Raw genomic sequence first — 22,359 nt, forward strand, 5'->3', positions numbered from 1 at the left:
CCCATGAGTCGGGTCACCCCTACCCGCCCGCAACCAGTCATCAAGAGAGAAAAGGTGCGAGGCCCAGTAATAGAGGCAAATGTCTCCCTATCCAAGGCCACCATCAAAAGGGGAATCCAACATTTCATAAAAGATGCCATAGGAGTCTTCCCTGCCCAAAGGAAACTGGTAATATGCGAATGCAAGTCGAATAAAGTGGGCGCTATGGCGTAGGGGTAGTGTTACAACACATACAGAAAGCGGGGAAGGGCCGCCATCTTAAACAGGGCCCCACGGCCCACCATCAGCAATGGTAGTTTGGACCACCAAGTCTTGTCTGTCCTTGTCCTGCTAAGGGGAGGACATTAAGTTCCCAATATTGAGGCTGAGTGAGAGCCATGGACCTTCCCAAATACCTGCAATTCCTATCTGAGGGTCTTCCTAGCCTTTCGGTACCTTCCCGCCGATGGGTACAATGGTAGATTTGATCCAGTTGACCCTGAGGCCTCCCCCCGTAATTCTCCATGAGCCTTCAGAGAGTAAAGTAGGGCTCCTGAATGAAGAGGAGCATGTAATCCGCGTACAGCGAGACCCTGTCTTCCATCCCCCCCCCCCATTCAAAGCCACAGACCCTAGCATCGGTCAGATGAGCTCTGCCAGGGGCTTCATCACAAAAGCAAATAGCCATGGTGGCAGAGGACAACCCTGACCGGTGCTCCTCTCTACCGGAAGACTTGCAGAAAGGGCACCGTTGACCCAAAACCAAACCCCATCTTGTGGAGGACTGCAGAGAGATAGGGCCAGTGCACCCTCTCGAATGTCTGCTGTACGTCCACTAGAGGGAGCAGTGCACATCTCCTCAGCTCCTCTCTTTGGGCCAGGGCCACAAGGAGCTGCCGCTGTCAATGCGGAGTTTCTCTACATTTTTAAATATTTCATAAATTGCACACTTTTTGAATAAGGAGTTATATTTTAAAAGTTATCGTTTGAGTATTAATACCATCAAGCCACTAGCATATGAGGGCATAATGAAGCTTTCCTGATTGAGCTCATAATGAATTTCTGTGGTTAATGATTAAAGTTTTCCACTGTGGATTGTAAATATATAATTTTAGGGGAGATGAATAAAAGTTGGGTGTTGTCAGTTTTTTTGTAAAAGAACTGTGACACGTAGTATGTGTCAGGGGTCACACAAGTTCGCTCAGTTGAGATCTCTGGATGACTAATTCCAAAGCTGCGACTTTGATCATTAAACCACTTTGCTTCACACCTAATAAGTAACATCCTCTCTTCTCTCATAGCGCACAGATGCTGGAAAGGTCCGCACCAGGTGCTACAGTCTGCCTGGAGCAGAGTTCGTGTACGGTATACGGAACACTGTCCGTGACGGAGGAGTCCCCGAAGGTAGGGTGGCATGTACATATAATGGGGTCACTTTGATATGGGGGGAAGGTGGGAGGAATATCACTCAGCGCACCGTTCCTAATGGCGGAGATCCTCCCCTCCCCTCCCCTCCACTGACTCTGAACCTGGGCACTAAGCAGACCTGTCGCCAGCCCCATCCCACTCTGAAACCCTAATAGGTTGGAACCCCTGCCAAGATCTGAGATTCACGTGACCCCAGCCTCTCTGAGGGTTGCCTATCCCCCCTCTGAAGATCTGAGAGTTGCGTGATCTCCCTCTCGAGAGCTAATGGATGCCTGATCTCCCCCTCCGAAGATCTGAAGGTTGCCTGTCTCCCCGCCTGCAGATCAGAGGGTTGCGTGATCTCCCTCTCTGAAGAACTGAGGTTTGCCTGGTCCCCCCACCCCGCAGATCTTAGGGCTGCTGTCTCCCTTCTGCAGATCTGAGAGTTGCATGATCTCCAACTCTCGAGATCTGAGGGTTGCGTGATCTCCACCTCTCGAGATCTGAGGGTTGCATGATCTCCCCCTCTCGAGATGTGAGGGTTGCATGATCTCCCCCTCTGCAGATCTGAGGGTTGCTGTCTCCCGTCTGCACATCTGAGGGTTGCGTGATCTCCACCTCTGCAGATCTGAGGGCTGCGTGAGTTCCCCCTCATCTCTGTGTTCTCACTCCTTATCCCTCATACATCATCCCTCAGTCCTCTCCCTTCATTTGTTGCCCATCAGTTCTCATCCCACAAAGCTTATCCCCATGTCCTCATGTTTCTGCCATAATTTCTCAGTCCTCTTCCATTACTTTTTATCCATCACCCCTCACTCATTATCAGTTATCCCTTATCCCTCACTGATTATCTCTCACTTCTCAACACGTATAACTCACTTCTCATCCCCTAGTCCTCATCCCTTACTATTGAACACTCCACCCTAGCATCTCACCCCTCATCTCAGCCCTCATCCCTAGTCCCTCACTTATTATTCTTTATACATCGCTCACTCATCATCCATCACTTGTCCTCACTTTTTGCTCCTCATGTCTTACTCCTCTTCATCCCTCACTCTTTGCTTCTCATCTATCATTCATCAGTCCCCAAGGACCCCTCCCATTTGTGCTTTTTATTCATTGTGCAACCTCCCTCTAATGATCCTACATTTGTCCCTCCTCCTCCCTCATCATTCACTCCTCATCCCTCATCCCTCATTCCCAGTCCTCATCATTACACCGCAACAGCCCTCATCCCCATTCCTCCCTTGTCCTTCCTCGCTGGTTATACATTATTCTTCCTCCGAGATCCTTCATTTTTTTAGTGATTTCTCCTTGCTGTTCCCTCGTTCTCAATGCTTTCTCCTAGCTTTTCCCCCCTTTTCCTTGCTTTCCCCTCATTTTCACTGCCATCTCCTTGTTTTTCCCTGTTTTTAGTGTGCTTTCTCCTTGCTGTTCCCTTGTTCTCACTGCTTTCTCCTTGCTGGTTGTAGGAGGCTGGACTGGCTTGTAGTGAGTACCTAGGGGTACTTGCACCTTGCACCAGGCCCAGTTATCCCTTATTAGTGTATAGGGTGTCTAGCAGCACAGGCTGATAGATAATGGTAGCTTAGCAGAGCAGCTTAGGCTGAACTAGGAGACGAGTGAAGCTCCTACAGTACCACTAGTGTCATATGCACAATATCATAAGAAAACACAATACACAGATATACTAAAAATAAAGGTACTTTATTTTTATGACAATATGCCAAAAGTATCTCAGTGAGTACCCTCAGTATGAGGATAGCAAATATACACAAGATATATGTACACAATACCAAAATATGCAGTAATAGTATTAGAAAACAGTGCAACCAATGTATAGTTACAATAGGATGCAATGGGGACACATAGGGATAGGGGCAACACAAACCATATACTCCAAAAGTGGAATGCGAACCACGAATGGACCCCAAACCTATGTGACCTTGTAGATGGTCGCTGGGACTATTAGAAAATAGTAAGGGTTAGAAAAATAGCCCACCCCAAGACCCTGAAAAGTGAGTGCAAAGTGCACTAAAGTTCCCCAAAGGACATAGAAGTCGTGATAGGGGAATTCTGCAGGAAAGACACAAACCAACAATGCAACAACAATGGATTTCCAGTCGAGGGTACCTGTGGAACAAGGGGACCAAGTCCAAAAGTCACAAGCAAGTCGGAGATGGGCAGATGCCCAGGAAATGCCAGCTGTGGGTGCAAAGATGCTGCTACTGGACAGTAGAAGCTTAGGTTTCTGCAGGAACGACAAGGGCTAGAGACTTCCCCTTTGGAGGACGGATCCCTCACGCCGTGGAGAGTCGTGCAGAAGTGTTTTCCCGCCGAAAGACCGCCAACAAGCCTTGCTAGCTGCAAATCGTGCGGTTAGTGTTTTTGGATGCTACTGTGGCCCAGGAGGGACCAGGATGTCGCCAATTGCGTCAGGGGACAGAGGGGGCGTCGAGCAACACAAGGAGACCTCTCAGCAGCAGGCAGCACCCGCAGAAGTGCCAGAAACAGGCACTACGAGAATGCGTGAAACGGTGCTCACCCGAAGTCGCACAAAGGAGTCCCACGTCGCCGGAGAACAACTTAGGAGGTCGTGCAATGCAGGTTAGAGTGCCGTGGACCCAGGCTGGACGGTGCACAAAGGATTTCCGCCGGAAGTGCACGGAGGCCGGAGTAGCTGCAAAAGTCGCGGTTCCCAGCAATGCAGTCTGGCGTGGGGAGGCAAGGACTTACCTCCACCAAACTTGGACTGAAGAGTCACTGGACTGTGGGAGTCACTTGGACAGAGTTGCTGGATTCAAGGGACCTCGCTCGTCGTGCTGAGAGGAGACCCAAGGTACCGGTGATGCAGTTCTTTGGTGCCTGCGGTTGCAGGGGGACGATTCCGTCGACCCACGGGAGATTTCTTCAGAGCTTCTAGTGCAGAGAGGAGGCAGACTACCCCCATAACATGCACCACCAGGAAAACAGTCGAGAAGGCGGCAGGATCAGCGTTACAGAGTTGCAGTAGTCGTCTTTGCTACTATGTTGCAGTTTTGCAGGCTTCCAGCGCGGTCAGCAGTCGATTCCTTGGCAGAAGGTGAAGAGAGAGATGCAGAGGAACTCGGATGAGCTCTTGCATTCGTTATCTAAAGAATCCCCAAAGACAGAGACCCTAAATAGCCAGAAAAGAGGGTTTGGCTACTTAGGAGAGAAAATAGGCTAGCAACACCTGAAGGAGCCTATCAGAAAGAGTCTCTGACGTCACCTGCTGGCACTGGCCACTCAGAGCAGTCCAGTGTGCCAGCAGCACCTCTGTTTCCAAGATGGCAGAGGTCTGGAGCACACTGGAGGAGCTCTGGGCACCTCCCAGGGGAGGTACAGGTCAGGGGAGTGGTCACTCCCCTTTCCTTTGTCCAGTTTCGCGCCAGAGCAGGGCTAAGGGGTCCCTGAACCGGTGTAGACTGGCTTATGCAGAAATGGGCACCATGTGTGCCCATGAAAGCATTTCTAGAGGCTGAGGGAGGTTACTCCTCCCCTGCCTTCACACCATTTTCCAAAGGGAGAGGGTGTAACACCCTCTCTCAGAGGAAGTCCTTTGTTCTGCCATCCTGGGCCAGGCCTGGCTGGACCCCAGGAGGGCAGAAGCCTGTCTGAGGGGTTGGCAGCAGCAGCAGCTGCAGTGAAACCCCGGGAAAGGCAGTTTGGCAGTACCAGGGTCTGTGCTACAGACCACTGGGATCATGGGATTGTGCCAACTATGCCAGGATGGCATAGAGGGGGCAATTCCATGATCATAGACATATTACATGGCCATATTCGGAGTTACCATTGTGAAGCTACATATAGGTAGTGACCTATATGTAGTGCACGCGTGTAATGGTGTCCCCGCACTCACAAAGTCCGGGGAATTGGCCCTGAACAATGTGGGGGCACCTTGGCTAGTGCCAGGGTGCCCTCACACTAAGTAACGTAGCACCCAACCTTTACTACGTAAAGGTTAGACATATAGGTGACTTATAAGTTACTTAAGTGCAGTGTAAAATGGCTGTGAAATAACGTGGACGTTATTTCACTCAGGCTGCAGTGGCAGGCCTGTGTAAGAATTGTCAGAGCTCCCTATGGGTGGCAAAAGAAATGCTGCAGCCCATAGGGATCTCCTGGAACCCCAATACCCTGGGTACCTCAGTACCATATACTAGGGAATTATAAGGGTGTTCCAGTAAGCCAATGTAAATTGGTAAAATTGGTCACTAGCCTGTTAGTGACAATTTGAAAGAAATGAGAGAGCATAACCACTGAGGTTCTGATTAGCAGAGCCTCAGTGAGACAGTTAGTCATAACACAGGTAACACATTCAGGCACACTTATGAGCACTGGGGCCCTGACTAGCAGGGTCCCAGTGACACATACAACTAAAACAACATATATACAGTGAAAAATGGGGGTAACATGCCAGGCAAGATGGTACTTTCCTACACAACCCCCCCTCCCCCAAACGAAGGACAATAAGACTAGCCATGACCTGATGAGTCTTCATTGTCTAAGTGGAAATATCTGGAGAGTCCATCTGCATTGGAGTGGCTACTCCCAGGTCTATGTTCCACTGTATAGTCCATTCCCTGTAGGGATATGGACCACCTCAATAATTTAGGATTTTCACCTTTCATTTGTTTTAGCCAAAGTAGAGGTTTGTGGTCTGTCTGGACAATGAAGTGAGTGCAAAACAAGTATGGCCTCAACTTCTTCAGTGCCCAGACCACAGCAAAGGCCTCCCTCTCAATGGCAGACCAACGCTTTTCTCTAGGGGTCAACCTCCTACTAATAAAAGCAGCAGGTTGATCCTGGCCCTCAGAATTAAGTTGTGATAGGACTGCCCCTACTCCTAATTCAGATGCATCAGTTTGGACATAGAATTTTTTAGAGTAACAAGGGCTTTTCAGGACAGGTGCAGAGCACATGGCCTGCTTCAGCTCCTCAAAAGCTTTCTGACAGCTAGCTGTGCACAATACCTTTTTAGGCATCTTTTTGGATGTGAGGTCATTAAGAGGGGCTGCAATGGAGCCATAGTTCTTAATGAACCTCCTGTAATACCCAGTGAGGCCTAGGAAGGCTCTCACCTGAGTCTGAGTAGTAGGGGGAACCCAATCTATAATAGTTTGGATTTTCCCCTGAAGTGGTGCAATCTGTTCCCCACCAACAAGGTGTCCCAGATAAATCACCTTCCCCTGCCCTATCTGGCACTTTGAAGCCTTGATAGTGAGGCCTGCCTTTTGCAGGGCCTCTAAAACTTTCCATAGGTGGACCAGGTGATCATCCCAACTGGAGTTAAAGACAGCTATATCGTCCAAATATGCTGCACTAAAAGCTTCCAGCCCTTGCAGGACTGTGTTCACCAACCTTTGAAAAGTGTCAGGTGCATTTTTCAATCCAAAAGGCATTACTGTGAATTGGTAATGGCCTCCAATGGTTGAAAATGCAGTTTTAGGTTTAGCATCTTCTGATAATTTGATCTGCCAATACCCTGCAGTCAAATCAAAAGTGCTTAGATACTTGGCAGATGCCAGTGTATCTATGAGCTCATCTGCCCTGGGTATAGGGTGAGCATCAGTTTTGGTTACCTGGTGGAGACCTCTATAATCTACACAAAACCGCATTTCCTTCTTTCCATCCTTGGAATGAGGTTTTGGTACAAGTACGACAGGAGAGGCCCATGGACTTTCAGAGTGCTCAACCACTCCCAGTTCTAGCATTTTCTGCACCTCTTGCTTTATGAAGTCTCTGACATGGTCAGGCTGCCTATAGATCTTACTTTTGACAGGCAAGCTGTCTCCAGTATCTATAGTTTGCTCACACCAAAAAGTGGTACCTGGCACAGTAGAGAAGAGTTCAGAAACCTGACAAAACTGCTCAGCAGTAAGACAATCAGCCAAAACTACACCTTCCACTAGAGCATCTTGTTCTGTGGAAGAGAAGAGATCAGGTAGAGGATCACTGTCTTCTTCCTGTCCCTCATCAGTTGCCATGAGCAGGGTGAGATCAGCCCTGTCATAGTAGGGTTTCAGGCGATTGACATGGAGCACCCTAAGGGGACTCCTGGCAGTGCCTAAGTCAACTAAGTAGGTGACTTCACCCTTCTTTTCAACAATTATGTGGGGTCCACTCCATTTATCTTGGAGTGCTCTTGGGGCCACAGGCTCCAAGACCCACACTTTCTGCCCTGGTTGATACTGAACCAAAACAGCCTTCTGATCATGCCATTGCGTTTGGAGCTCTTGGCTGGCCTGAAGGTTTTTACTGGCCTTTTTCATATACTCAGCCATCCTTGATCTGAGGCCAAGTACATAATCCACAATATCTTGCTTTGGAGCTTTTAAAGGTTGTTCCCAACCCTCCTTGACAAGTGTTAGTGGACCCCTAACAGGGTGTCCAAAGAGGAGTTCAAAGGGGCTGAAGCCCACTGCTTTTAGGGGTACCTCCCTGTAGGCAAAAAGGAGGCATGGTAAAAGGATATCCCATCTCCTGTGGAGTTTTTCAGGGAGTCCCATAATCATGCCTTTGAGAGTTTTGTTAAATCTCTCCACCAGTCCATTTGTTTGTGGATGATAGGGTGTAGTGAACTTGTAAGTCACACCACACTCCTTCCACATGGCCTTTAAGTAAGCAGACATGAAATTGCTTCCCCTGTCTGACACTACTTCCTTTGGGAAGCCCACCCTGGAAAATATTCCCAGGAGGGCCTTTGCCACTGCAGGTGCTGTAGTGGTCCTTAAAGGAATTGCTTCAGGATATCTTGTGGCATGGTCCACTACCACCAAGATAAACCTATTGCCTGAAGCAGTAGGAGGGTCAAGGGGGCCAACTATGTCAACCCCTACCCTTTCAAAGGGAACCCCAACCACAGGCAGTGGAATAAGGGGTGCCTTTGGGGTGCCACCTGTCTTGCCACTGGCTTGACAGGTTTCACAGGACTTACAAAATTATTTTGTGTCCTCAGACATTCTAGGCCAATGAAACAAGGGAACAAGCCTGTCCCAAGTTTTCATTTGTCCCAGATGTCCAGCTAGGGGAATGTCGTGGGCTAGAGTTAGGAGGAACTTTCTGTACTCCTGAGGAATCACTAACCTCCTGGCAGTTCCAGGCTTAGGATCCCTTGCTACAGTGTACAAGAGGTTGTCCTCCCAGTAAACTATGTGAGAGTCACTGACATCCCCATTAGCTTGTTTGACAGCTTGCTGTCTTAGACCCTCTAGTGTGGGACAGGTTTGCTGTGCCACACTCAGCTCCTCCCTGGCAGGCCCCCCTTCACCCAAAAGCTCAGCAGTGTCTGCTTCCAGCTCCTCTGGTGTAGGTTCTGCACAGGGTGGAAATTCTTCTTCCTCAGAATTAGAATCCACTGTAGAGGGAGGGATAGTAGGAAGTGCTTTACTTCAACTAGCCCTAGATTTAGGGAGCACTTGGTCCATTGTTCCAGGATACAAGTCACCCTGTCCTTTTTGCTTTTTGGCCTGAGCCCTTGTTAAAGCAAAAATATGCCCTGGGATGTCCAGCATTGCTGCATGGGCCTCCAACTCCACATCTGACCAAGCTGATGTTTCCAAATCATTCCCTAATAGACAGTCTACAGGTAAATCTGAAGCTACCACAACTTTCTTTGGACCAGTAACCCCCCCCCAGTTGAGATTTACAACAGCCATGGGGTGGCTAAGTATGTTGTTGTGAGCATCGGTTACTTGGTACTGGTGACCAAGTAGGTGTTGTTCAGGGTGGACCAGTTTCTCTATGACCATAGTCACACTGGCTCCAGTGTCCCTGTAGGCCTGAACCTCAACACCATTTATTAGGGGTAGTTGCTTGTACTTATCCATGTTAAGGGGACAAGCAACCAAGGTGGCTAAATCAATAGCCCCCTCAGAGACTAACACAGCCTCTGTGGTCTCCCTAATCAGACCAACCCCAACTAAGTTACCAAAAGTGAGCCCAGCTACTCCCTTGGATTGGCTATTAGTAGGTTTGCTCCCACCACCACTGCTATTAGTAGGGACACTAGGTGTGGCAGTAGGGGTTGTAGTGGTAGGAGGCTTGGTGCTTTTCTTTGGACAACTGGGATCTGTTGTCCAATGGCCTTTTATTTTACATAAATAGCACCATGGTTTCTTTTCTTTGTTTTGATTAGAAGAGGATTTGGGCCCACCACCCCCACCAGAGTGTTTTTGTGGGCCTGATGAAGACTCATTTTTAGATTTGTCCCCACCCTTGTCAGAAGACTTACCATCCTTCTTGTTGCCATCTTTGTCACACCCTGTATGAACTTTTCTGTTCACCCTTGTTCTGACCCATTTGTCTGCCTTCTTTCCCAATTCTTGGGGAGAGGTCAGATCAGAGTCCACCAAGTATTGGTGCAACAAATCAGACACACAATTATTAAGAATATGCTCTCTCAGGATCAAGTTATACAGGCTGTCATAATCAGTAACTTTACTGCCATGTAACCACCCCTCCAAGGCCTTCACTGAATGGTCAATGAAATCAACCCAGTCCTGTGAAGACTCCTTTTTGGTCTCTCTGAACTTTATCCTGTATTGTTCAGTGGTTAAGCCATAACCATCCAGGAGTGCATTCTTAAGAACTGTAACATTATTGGCATCACTTTCTTTCACAGTAAGGAGCCTATCCCTACCCTTTCCACTAAATGATAGCCATAGGATAGCAGCCCACTGCCTTTGAGGGACATCCTGTACAACACAGGCCCTCTCAAGTGCAGCAAACCACTTGTTAATGTCATCCCCCTCCTTATAAGGGGGACCTATCTTGTGCAGATTCCTAGAATCATGCTCTTTTGCAGGATGACTATTGGGAATACTGCTGCTGCCACCATGGGTTTCTAAACCCAGTTTCTGTCTCTCCTTCTCTACTTCTAAGGACTGTCTATCCAAATCCAGCTGTTGCTTCTTGAGCTTCAGTCTGGTTTGTTCCACTCTCAATCTATTGAGCTCCCTTTCTAACAATCTGTCATCAGGGTGGGTGGGAGGGACATTCCTTGACACAGAAGTGTGGTGAGAATGGACAGAAGGAGACCTGTCCCTTACAGAAGGCATCCTAACAGCTTGGTTTACAGAAACATCAGTTCTACTGTGGTGAGAATGAATGCTCTTGCTATGATGTGAGACAACACTATCTGTATGGTGTGACTCAACCTCAGTACCAACTATGCTAGGCTGTCTAGTATTGGGCAGGCTAGGAAGTTTCTTTCCTGAATCTTTTCCTAGGGGAGTCCCTGGATCAGATTGGGAACCATTAGCTACTTTTTCAACAGATGGGGCCCTTGTGGCCTTATCTTGTTCTCTAAGCATGTTAACCAATAATTCCAAGGAAGGATTCTTCCCTACACTCAAACCTCTTTCTACACAGAGACTCCTTGCTCCTTTCCAGCTAAGGTGGTCATATGCAAGTTTGGACAGATCAACATTTTGGCCTGTGCCAGACATTTTTAGAAAGAGTTAAAGTGATAGAAAAAGAGAAAAAAGTTTTCAGAACTTTTTAGAAAGACAGAAAAAAACTTTTTAAACTTTTAGGAACTTTTTAGAAAGTTTAGAGGTACTTTTCAGCACTTTAGAAAAGAGGTGAGAAAAGAAATGCAAAACTTTTTGGTTAGGTGTACATACACTGAACTTGTTTTGTATATTTTTCTCTTATGAAAAGTACAATGACAAGAGTGGTAAGTAGTCTCAAAGCACTTATCCCACCGTTGCACAACCAATGTAGGAGGCTGGATTGGCCTGTAGTGAGTACCTAGGGGTACTTGCACCTTGCACCAGGCCCAGTTATCCCTTATTAGTGTATAGGGTGACTAGCAGCATAGGCTGATAGATAATGGTAGCTTAGCAGAGCAGCTTAGGCTGAACTAGGAGACGAGTGAAGCTCCTACAGTACCACTAGTGTCATATGCACAATATCATAAGAAAACACAATACACAGATATACTAAAAATAAAGGTACTTTATTTTTATGACAATATGCCAAAAGTATTTCAGTGAGTACCCTCAGTATGAGGATAGCAAATATACACAAGATATATGTACACAATACCAAAATATGCAGTAATAGTATTAGAAAACAGTGCAACCAATGTATAGTTACAATAGGATGCAATGGGGACACATAGGGATAGGGGCAACACAAACCATATACTCCAAAAGTGGAATGCGAACCACGAATGGACCCCAAACCTATGTGACCTTGTAGAGGGTCGCTGGGACTATTAGAAAATAGTAAGGGTTAGAAAAATAGCCCACCCCAAGACACTGAAAGGTGAGTGCAAAGTGCACTAAAGTTCCCCAAAGGACATAGAAGTCGTGATAGGGGAATTCTGCAGGAAAGACACAAACCAACAATGCAACAACAATGGATTTCCAGTCGAGGGTACCTGTGGAACAAGGGGACCAAGTCCAAAAGTCACAAGCAAGTCGGAGATGGGCAGATGCCCAGGAAATGCCAGCTGTGGGTGCAAAGATGCTGCTATTGGACAGTAGAAGCTTAGGTTTCTGCAGGAACGACAAGGGCTAGAGACTTCCCCTTTGGAGGACGGATCCCTCACACCGTGGAGAGTCGTGCAGAAGTGTTTTCCCACCGAAAGACCGCCAACAAGCCTTGCTAGCTGCAAATCGTGCGGTTAGTGTTTTTGGATGCTGCTGTGGCCCAGGAGGGACCAGGATGTCGCCAATTGTGTCAGGGGACAGAGGGGGCATCGAGCAAGACAAGGAGCCCTCTCAGCAGCAGGCATTACCCGCAGAAGTGCCAGAAACAGGCACTACGAGGATGCATGAAACAGTGCTCACCCGAAGTCGCACAAAGGAGTCCCACGTCGCCGGAGAACAACTTAGGAGGTCGTGCAATGCAGGTTAGAGTGCCGTGGACCCAGGCTGGACTGTGCACAAAGGATTTCCGCCGGAAGTGCACGGAGGCCGGAGTAGCTGCAAAAGTCGCGGTTCCCAGCAATGCAGTCTGGCGTGAGGAGGCAAGGACTTACCTCCACCAAACTTGGACTGAAGAGTCACTGGACTGTGGGAGTCACTTGGACAGAGTTGCTGGATTCAAGGGACCTCGCTCGTCGTGCTGAGAGGAGACCCAAGGTACCGGTGATACAGTTCTTTGGTGCCTGCGGTTGCAGGGGGACGATTCCGTCGACCCACGGGAGATTTCTTCTGAGCTTCTAGTGCAGAGAGGAGGCAGACTACCCCCACAACATGCACCACCAGGAAAACAGTCGAGAAGGCGGCAGGATCAGCGTTACAGAGTTGCAGTAGTTGTCTTCGCTACTATGTTGCAGTTTTGCAGGCTTCCAGCGCGGTCAGCAGTCGATTCCTTGGCAGAAGGTGAAGAGAGAGATGCAGAGGAACTCGGAAGAGCTCTTGCATTCGTTATCTAAAGAATCCCCAAAGACAGAGACCCTAAATAGCCAGAAAAGAGGGTTTGGCTACTTAGGAGAGAAGATAGGCTAGCAACACCTGAAGGAGCCTATCAGAAGGAGTCTCTGACGTCACCTGCTGGCCCTGGCCACTCAGAGCAGTCCAGTGTGCCAGCAGCACCTCTGTTTCCAAGATGGCAGAGGTCTGGAGCACACTGGAGGAGCTCTGGGCACCTCCCAGGGGAGGTGCAGGTCAGGGGAGTGGTCACTCCCCTTTCCTTTGTCCAGTTTCGCGCCAGAGCAGGGCTGAGGGGTCCCAGAACCGGTGTAGACTGGCTTATGCAGAAATGGGCACCATGTGTGCCCATGAAAGCATTTCCAGAGGCTGGGGGAGGCTACTCCTCCCCAGCCCTAACACCATTTTCCAAAGGGAGAGGGTGTAACACCCTCTCTCTGAGGAAGTCCTTTGTTCTGCCTTCCTGGGCCAGGCCTGGCTGGACCCCATTAGGGCAGAAACCTGTCTGAGGGGTTGGCAGCAGCAGCAGCTGCAGTGAAACCCCGGGAAAGGCAGTTTGGCAGTACCAGGGTCTGTGCTACAGACCACTGGGATCATGGGATTGTGCCAACTATGCCAGGATGGCATAGAGGGGGCAATTCCATGATCATAGACATATTACATGGCCATATTCGGAGTTACCATTGTGAAGCTACATATAGGTTGTGACCTACATGTAGTGCACTCGTGTAATGGTGTCCCCGCACTCACAAAGTCCGGGGAATTGGCCCTGAACAATGTGGGGGCACCTTGGCTAGTGCCAGGGTGCCCTCACACTAAGTAACTTAGCACCCAACCTTTACTAGGTAAAGGTTAGACATATAGGTGACTTATAAGTTACTTACGTGCAGTGTAAAATGGCTGTGAAATAACGTGAACGTAGGGAATTATAAGGGTGTTCCAGTAAGCCAATGTAAATTGGTAAAATTGGTCACTAGCCTGTTAGTGACAATTTGAAAGAAATGAGAGAGCATAACCACTGAGGTTCTGATTAGCAGAGCCTCAGTGAGCCAGTTAGTCATAACACAGGTAACACATTCAGGCACACTTATGAGCACTGGGGCCCTGACTAGCAGGGTCCCAGTGACACATACAACTAAAACAACATATATACAGTGAAAAATGGGGGTAACATGCCAGGTAAGATGGTACTTTCCTACACTGGTCCCTTGTTTTCACTGCCTCCGCCTTGCTTGTCTCTGTTTTTTGTGTGCCTTCTCCTTGCTTTACCCTTGCCGCTCCGGCATTCCGCCCATTATTTTCTACCTCCCGCCTAGCCCCACCCACCACCTCCCAGAGCTCCTCCCTCCTCCCAGGCCCTACGTAACGGAAGCTGCAGCGCAACCCCATTGAGCAGGTCCCAGGTCCAGCTGCCCCCGGGCTGCTGCATCACTCTTGCTCCTGCCCTCCTCTTTACTTTTCCAGTACCTTGAGACCCTCACGGGTGATTTGCTGCACTTTATAAATCCTTGATTGATTGATTGATGATAAGGTCTGACAAATGATGTTATCCTTAAATGTACACTCTCATCCGTCACTCTACCCGCACTCTTCATCCCTCAGCCTTCACTCTTCATCCCTCAGCCTTCACTCTTCATCCCTCACTCTTCAGCCCTCAATCTACATCCCTCAGCCTTCACTCTTCATCCCTCACTCTTCATCCCTCAGCCTTCACTCTTCATCCCTCAGCCTTCACTCTTCATCCCTCACCCCTCAGCCCTCACTCTTTACCCCTCAGCCTTCAATCTTCATCCCTCGCTCTTCATTTCTCAGCCCTCACTCTTCATCCCTCACTCTTTACCCCTCAGCCTTCACTCTTCACCCCTCAACCCTCAATATTAATCCCTTACTCTTAAACCCTCAGCCCTCACTTTTAATCCCTCAGCCCTCACTCTTTACTCCTCAGCCTTCACTCTTCATTCCACAACCCTCACTCTTTAACCCTCAGCCTTCACTCTTCATCCTTCATCCCTCACTCTTCACTACTCAGCCATCACTCTGAATCCCTCAACACTCACTCTTCATCCTTCAGCCCTCACTCTTCACCCCTCAGCCCTCACTCTTAATCCTGTAGCCCTCACTCCTCATTACTCCAACATACTCCATTCTCCTCTCCACTGGTGACGTAAGCAAGCATGAACAGTCAGATTATACAACCCCCTCCAAATGATTGAAACCAGTCTGTTGCACGGCGGTACCTTGTCCCCGTTAGACCTTGGCCCTCATTATGAATCTGGCAGTCAATGGACCGCCAGACTGCTTTGCTTTCACTAATGACCCAGCTGACAAAAATCTCTGGAAGGCACTCCTTTGTTCAAAGAAGACAATTATTATTGCTTCACCATGAGGTTCCTAAAAAGAGATTAGTAGGTCGAAAGCACACGTTTGAAAATAGTCACAGCAATGAAAGGAAAATATATCAAAATGATTCTCAACTGCAATGTACACAGCAAATATATGTGATTATATTATAGCATAATTGCAAAGCAAAGAATAAAGTAAAAATTAATCACTGTAGGGCCTGCTAAGCTCTTCATCTTTCTCATGCCAGCAAGAAGATGACTCCATTCAACTGCGAGAAAGAGATATCCACCCTCATGGGACAAGTGTCAGGCATTTGACGTCCAATCCTGACCGAGGTCTTAGAAATTCCCTCGCTACTTAGCAGGGCCACTTTTTTATACCTTAAACAACTATAGAAAGAGTCTTCTAGAAGGCCCCCCCTCTCAGATGGAAATATTCAAACATGCTGGCTATTGTTGGTCAGAGTTGGAAGAAAAACGTTGAAAACTGGCCAGCATTTCAAGGCTCTCCTCCCAAGGCCGAACTGTTCCCTGCACTAAAGAAAACAAAAAATATGTACTTTTTTTATCATGAACTGTTCGTGTTCAGTGAGAAAGAAACATGAAAAAAACAAGCTTAGCTTACCATGTGGAAAAGCTCATCTGCAATGTCTCAACTGCAATGTCTAATGCCACGATAAAGCCAATAGGCAACTAAACTGAATACAAAATGTAATCTGCAAATGGTGAACACTGAACAACTAATATGCAAAGTGGTGCAACACAAAGTCAGTGGTCAAAAACATCTATTTTCATTACACAGACTCACGGTGGGAGGCGGACCGCTGCGGTAGTGGCGGTCCGCCCGCCCTATTATGACCGTAGTGAAAACACCACGGTGGAAACGATGCCACTGCCAGGCTGCTGCCACCAGGCAGCCTGGCAGTGGCAGTGGTTCAGATCCCTTCCGATTATGAGTCCTAATCCGCCAGCCTTTTCCTGGCAGTTTATACCGCCAGGGAAAGGCTGGCGAAATGGGTGACATGGATCCCCCCTGGGGGCCCCTGCACTGCCAAGTGCATGGGCAGTGCAGGGGCCCCCATTCACAGCCCAGTCGTGCATTTCACTGCCCGAGTTACGGGCAGTGAAATACGCGACGAGTGCTTCTGCACCCTTCGCACTGCCGCATTGGCGCTGGCTCCATTTGTAGCCGGCGTCAGTGTAAAGGTCCTGTTTCCCGCTGGGCCGGCGGGTGGAAACACTGTTTAGGCCTACCGGCCCAGCGGGAAAATAATTATAGGGCCGGCGGGGACTTTGCTGCGCTAGCGGTCTTCTGTCGACCATCAGCGTGGCTGTCGGTGGGGTAATCCGCCAACATCATAATGAGGGCCTTTGTTTCCAAAGTCGTCAAAATGTCCTTTCTTCTTCTTATAATCAATCAGTGAGTAAGTAAATCTCCCCCTGCACTGTCACCTGCCAAACTCCTAGTGCAAGTGTGCTCAGGCCTTCACCAGGCTTCAGTAATGGAGAACACTGATGTGCAACTCATCAAATAAAGGGGGGGGGGTGTTTATTCAGTGCAAGGGGACTGGGCGTGAAGATGGCTCCTGTCTACATCTACTCGAGTGTTCCTGAAGCCTGGCTCTTTCATCTACCGATGCTACAGTATTTTATTAATAATTTGTACGTTCTTTCTGAATGCATTTGTTATATTAGGGCCAAAGAGTGAAGGACTAGGAGCTAGGACTGATGAGAAGGTGTGAGGAATGAGGGCCGAGGAGTGAGTGACGAGGAACAAGGACTGATGACGAGGTGCGATGAATGAGGGCCAAAGAGTGAAGGGTGAGGATCTAGGACTGATGAGGAGGTGGGAGGAGTGAAGGACATGGATTGAAGGATGAGGATCTAAGACTGATGAGGAGGTATGAGGAGTGAGGGACATGGAGTGAAGGATGATGATCTAGGACTGATGATGAAGTGTGAGGAATGAGGGCCGAGGAGTGAGGGATGAAGATCTAGGACTAATGAGGTCTGAGGAGTGAAGGATGAGGATCTAGGACTGATGAGAAGGTGTGAGGAGTGAGGGACATGGAGTGAAGAATGAGGATCTAGGACTGATGACGAGGTGAGTGGAATGAGGGCCAAAGAGTGAAGGATGAGGATCTAGGACTGATGAGGAGGTGTGAGGAGTGAAAGATGAAGATCTAGGACTGATGAGGTGTGAGGAATGAGGGCCGAGGAGTGAGGATGAGGGTCTAAGACTGATGAGGAGGTTTGAGGAGTGAGGGACAAAGTGAAGGATGAGGATCTAGGACTGATGAGAAGGTGTGAGGAATGAGGGCCGAGGAGTGAGGGATGAGGATCTATGACTGATGAGGAGGAGTGAGGAGTGAGGGACAGAGTGAAGGATGAGGATCTAGGACTGATGAGAAGGTGTGAGGAATGAGGGCAGAGGAGTGGGTGATGAGGATCTAGGACTGATGAGGAGGTGTGAGGAGTGAGGGCCAAAGAATGAAGGATGAGGATCTAGGACTGGTGAGGTGTGAGGAATGAGGGCCGAGGAGTGAGGGATGAGGATCTAGGACTGATGAGGAGGTGTGAGGAGTGAGGGACATGGAGTGAAGGATGAGGTTCTAAGACTGATGAGGAGGTGTGAGAAATGAGGGCCAAGGAATGAGGGATGAGGATCTAGGACTGATGAGGATGTGTGAGGAATGAGGGCCGATGGGTGAGGGATGAGGATCTAGGACTGATGAGGAGGTGTGAGGAGTGAGGGACAGAGTGAAGGATGAGTATATAGGACTGATGATGAGGTGTGAGGAATGAGGGCCGAGGAGTGAGGGATGAGGATCTAGGACTTATGAGGAGGTGTGAGGAGTGAGGGACAAAGTGAAGGATGAGGATCTAGGACTGATGATGAGGTGTGAGGAATGAGGGCCGAGGAGTGAGGGATGAGGATCTAGGGCTGAGGAGGAGGCGTGAGGAGTGAAAGTTGAGGGTCTAGGACTAATGAGGTCTGAGGAGTGAGGGATGAGGATCTAGGACTGATGAGAAGGTGTGAGGAATGAGGGCCGAAGAGTGAAAGAGGAGGATCTAGGACTGATGAGGAGGTGTGAGGAGTGAAAAATGAGGATCTAGGACTGATGAGTTGTGAGAAATGAGGGCCGAGGAGTGAGGGGTGAGGATCTAGGACTGACGAGGAGGTGTGAGGAGTGAGGGACAGAGTGAGTGATGAGGATCTAGGACTGATGAGGAGGTGTGAGGAGTGAGGGACAGAGTGAAGGATGAGGATCTAGGACTGACAAGGAGGTGTGAGGAATGAGGTCCGAGGAGTGAGTGATGAAGATCTAGGACTGATGAGGAGGTGTGAGGGTTTAGGATTGAGGTTGCGCTTAAATAGATTCTGTGTGGATATGTCCCCTCAGGATCACTGTCTCCTTGACTGCAGTGACTGGTCGTGCTAAGCTAATAACCCACGGCCCATCCTTTGCCACTTTTCTAACCACTTCATCTGTGATTTGGGTGCTTTGCTTTACAAATCCTGGATTTATTTATGTATTTATCTGTTCTTGTTTCCTCACCAGCTATTGGCCACTGGGACTCCATAGAGTCTAAGGTTTTCCCGCGGAAGATGGTGCGGGATTTCGTGGCTTTAAATGAAGAGGCCATCTCAGCTGGTCTGGTCAAGCCCATTGAACACCACTACTACCGCAAGACCCACGACAAAAAGCGCTTCACTGACAAGGACCCTCCCAGGTTCCGCACCTTCCACCTGCCACCGGACATGACGTTTGGCATGCCTGTACGGTAAGATGAAGTCTAGATGGGTGAACTGGCATCATCTATCAAACGAAAAATAGAAACAAGTGGCCACACTCCTTGTGGTCTAAACTCCACCAATGTCATAGGTCTACCCTCCTGTTACCACGCATCCCTCGGACACACCCCTTCCCAAACAACGGCTTGAATTAGAGTTTGGTAGACGGGTACTTCATCACAAATGTGGCGGATGTCCCTTCCTTGCCAGGAGACAGAGAGTAACTTTATACTATGGTAAGGGAGGGAGCTTGAAGGACCAAACTACCGGAAGGGAGATCTTTATGTGCACCATGGGATGCGGAGGATACGTTCTCCCTGGTTTCACACACAATAAACATAAGAGTGTCCCCCCCCCCCATCACACCAGTATACAAAGAGGTCCCTGGAATACACCCTGACTTATAGAGGTCAGGGTGAACCCGATGATGAAGCATGCCAACATTAGAGTGGGTGAGGGTTGTATATAAAAATGATACATTTTCCTACTTCTCACAGAGGTGGGGGCTAGTTGTGGAGCACACCCTTTCTCTCATATTGCAGAGGGATACTTCTATGTTTATTGTGACAGAGACTAACACCATAGTCACACTATAAATGTTGATAGGCTTGCATGTAATCAAAAGCAATTCAGAAGATGGTTTCAGTCAGATGCCAAAGTCCGCTTATGCCATACCTACCTGGTGCTGGTGCAGAAGAGCAGCTTCTGTAGGCAGTCTGACATCAACTTGGGAAGGGATTCTGAAGTATGGGAGCTTTTGCATACTTCAGAACAACTGTTATGCACAGCTCATGCACAGTGCTCTCAGCTAGAATACCTGCCAGTACACAACTACACAAACACATTGGCTGTAAATAATTCATGTAACATAGCCCAGTGTTGATCAACTCACACTGTTTGCTTGTCTGTAGTAGGAAGCTGTACATCCTCTAATGTGACACCACAAAGGCAGCTGGGTTATTGAGTACATGACTAATGTTTCCTGAAGGCCCAGGCAGTACTGGGTAGTGATTTTGATCATACTATATTTTTCCTTACTGTCCTATGACCCTCAATACTGTCTCATACAAGGGGTTGTGATGTTCCCTCAGCTGCAGTGACTCGTTGGTGGTAGGTGTGGGTGAGTAGTCAATACTTTCACAGAGGATGTGTGTGGGTGTTTGGTTTTAGCACCAATACAACACAGCAGCCTCGCACTAACAGTGGATCGATATGACACTACAGAGGTTGTACATGCTGACTGTACTTTACTTGGGGAAAAGGCCTGCTTCCTTCACGTTCCACAGGGGATTCCTGGGTTCAGGTTTGAGATTCATTCAGATGTAGGTGCTTTGCTTCACTAATGACTTAGCTGAAACACTCATGCACTGACAAAAATCTCTGGAATGTGCTTCTTAGTCCAAAGAAGACATTTATTTTTTCACTTTGCAAGGTTCGTAAAAGGAGATTAGCATGCTGAAAGCACATCTTTAAAAATGGTCACAGCAACAAAATGAAAACATGTACAGATGATTCTCCACTGCAATATACACAGCAAATATGTGTATCTATATTATAATGCAAAGCAAATAAAGAATTAAAAAATATGTATCACCATGAGGCAAGGGCAGAACTGCTTCATCTCCCTCCTATTCAACATCAGATCACTAGATCCCAGAATCGATCGAGAAGAGGGAGAGCAATTATCCTCAATGGAAGGATGACAAACATCAGCGTCCTGGGTATGCCTGAGATCTGCAAGTACTCTCAGTCCCCGGTCCATCTGGTCTCAGCCTCTTATACTTTGAACAAACAAGAGAGGAAAATTCTAGAACCTCCCTCTCACTGCAGAAGTTTATTTATTCAAAAGATGCTGATTGCTTTAGGCCAACTTTGAAAATAACATGTTGTGACTTGGCTACAATCCCAAGGTGCCAATGCAAACCAAGACCGTTCCCTGCCGTCTAAGTACACTCTTATCAGCCTAAGCCCTTGGTGGGAAAGAACACAAAAAATAAAAACATGTGCACATTGTACAATGTGGAAAACTACTTGCAGCTTTTAACGTGGCAGTGGCTAATGCTAAAATAAAGTCAATAGGCAAAATTAAGTTGGTGGTCACTAATGTAACAGTGTGCTGCTAGGCTAAGTGCAACATGCAGTCAGTGGTCAAAACATAAATATCATAACAGTAGGTGGACAGCTTGAGATTCATCCAGACTTAGGTGGACAGCTTGAGATTCATCCAGACGTAGGAGAACAGCTTGAGATTCATCCAGACTTAGGTGGACAGCTTGAGATTCATCCAGAAGTAAGTGAACAGCTTGAGATTCATCCAGATGTAGGTGGACAGCATGAGATTCATCCAGACGTAGGTGGACATCTTCAGATTCATCCAGACATAGGTGGACAGCTTGAGATTCATCTAGACATTGGTGGACATCTTGAGATTCATCAAGATGTAGGAGGACATCTTGAGATTCATCCAGACATAGGGGGGTCAGCTGAAAGGGATCTCACTTGTGCAGAGGATTAAGCTTGCCAGGCACGGTCACTAATCCAGTCCTTCTCACTTGCACTTTGTTGTTCATTGTTTTTCTTCATTATCATAATCATTCTTAGGAGATTTATGAAGTGCCATCGTCATCCAAGTGTAGTCAGACTCCTGGGCAGTATTCACTAGAATCACTCCTTTATTGCTTTTTGACTAAGCCTCTTCAGTAGTGTCCACTGGATTCACTCCTCCGTTGTTACTTGTCTATGACATTTCGGCAGTGTCCACTGCAGTCTGTCTTCTATTGTTACTTGTCTAAGACTCCTCTTCAGTGTCCACTGGAATCACTCCTCCATTGTTACTTGTCTGAGGTTCTTCTGCAGTGTCCATTGGATTCACTCCTTCATTGTTACTTACCTAAGACTCCTCTGCTGTGTCCACTGGATTCACTACTCCATTGTTACTTACCCAAGACTCCTCTGTAGTGTCCACTGGATTCACTCCTTGATTGTTAGTTACCTAAGACTCCTCTGCAGTGTCCATTGGATTCACTCATTCATTGTTACTTACCTAAGACTCCTCTGCTGTGTTAACTGGATTCACTACTCCATTGTTACTTACCCAAGACTCCTCTGTAGTGTCCACTGGATTCACTCCTTGATTGTTAGTTACCTAAGACTCCTCTTCAGTGTGCACTGGATTCACTCCTCCATTGTTACTTACCTAAGACTCCTCTGCAGTGTCCACTGGATTCACTCCTCCATTGTTACTTACCTAAGACTCCTCTGCAGTGTCCACTGGATTAACTCCATTGTTACTTGTCTAAGACTCCTCTGCAGTGTTCACTGGATTCATTGTTACTTACCTAAGACTCCTCTGCAGTGTCCACTGGCTTCACTCTTCCATTGTTACTTACCTAAGACTTCTCTGCAGTGACCACTGGAATCGCTCCTCCAT

At 48.0% G+C, this 22,359-nt stretch overlaps 1 protein-coding gene across 1 annotated transcript in view; it reads left to right on the top strand.

Moving 5' to 3' along the window:
• The window catches only part of CFAP77 (cilia and flagella associated protein 77), a 636,918-nt gene that overhangs the window by 281,702 nt on the left and 332,857 nt on the right, over positions 1–22,359 (top strand). The window contains exons 2-3 of the mRNA XM_069237111.1: positions 1,281–1,383; positions 18,697–18,919. Of these exons, the coding sequence (XP_069093212.1) occupies positions 1,281–1,383; positions 18,697–18,919 (326 nt within the window). The remainder of the gene's footprint in view (positions 1–1,280; positions 1,384–18,696; positions 18,920–22,359) is intronic.

Source organism: Pleurodeles waltl, chromosome 6 (genome assembly GCF_031143425.1).
Source record: "Pleurodeles waltl isolate 20211129_DDA chromosome 6, aPleWal1.hap1.20221129, whole genome shotgun sequence".
In the NCBI taxonomy this organism is placed as follows: domain Eukaryota; kingdom Metazoa; phylum Chordata; class Amphibia; order Caudata; family Salamandridae; genus Pleurodeles; species Pleurodeles waltl.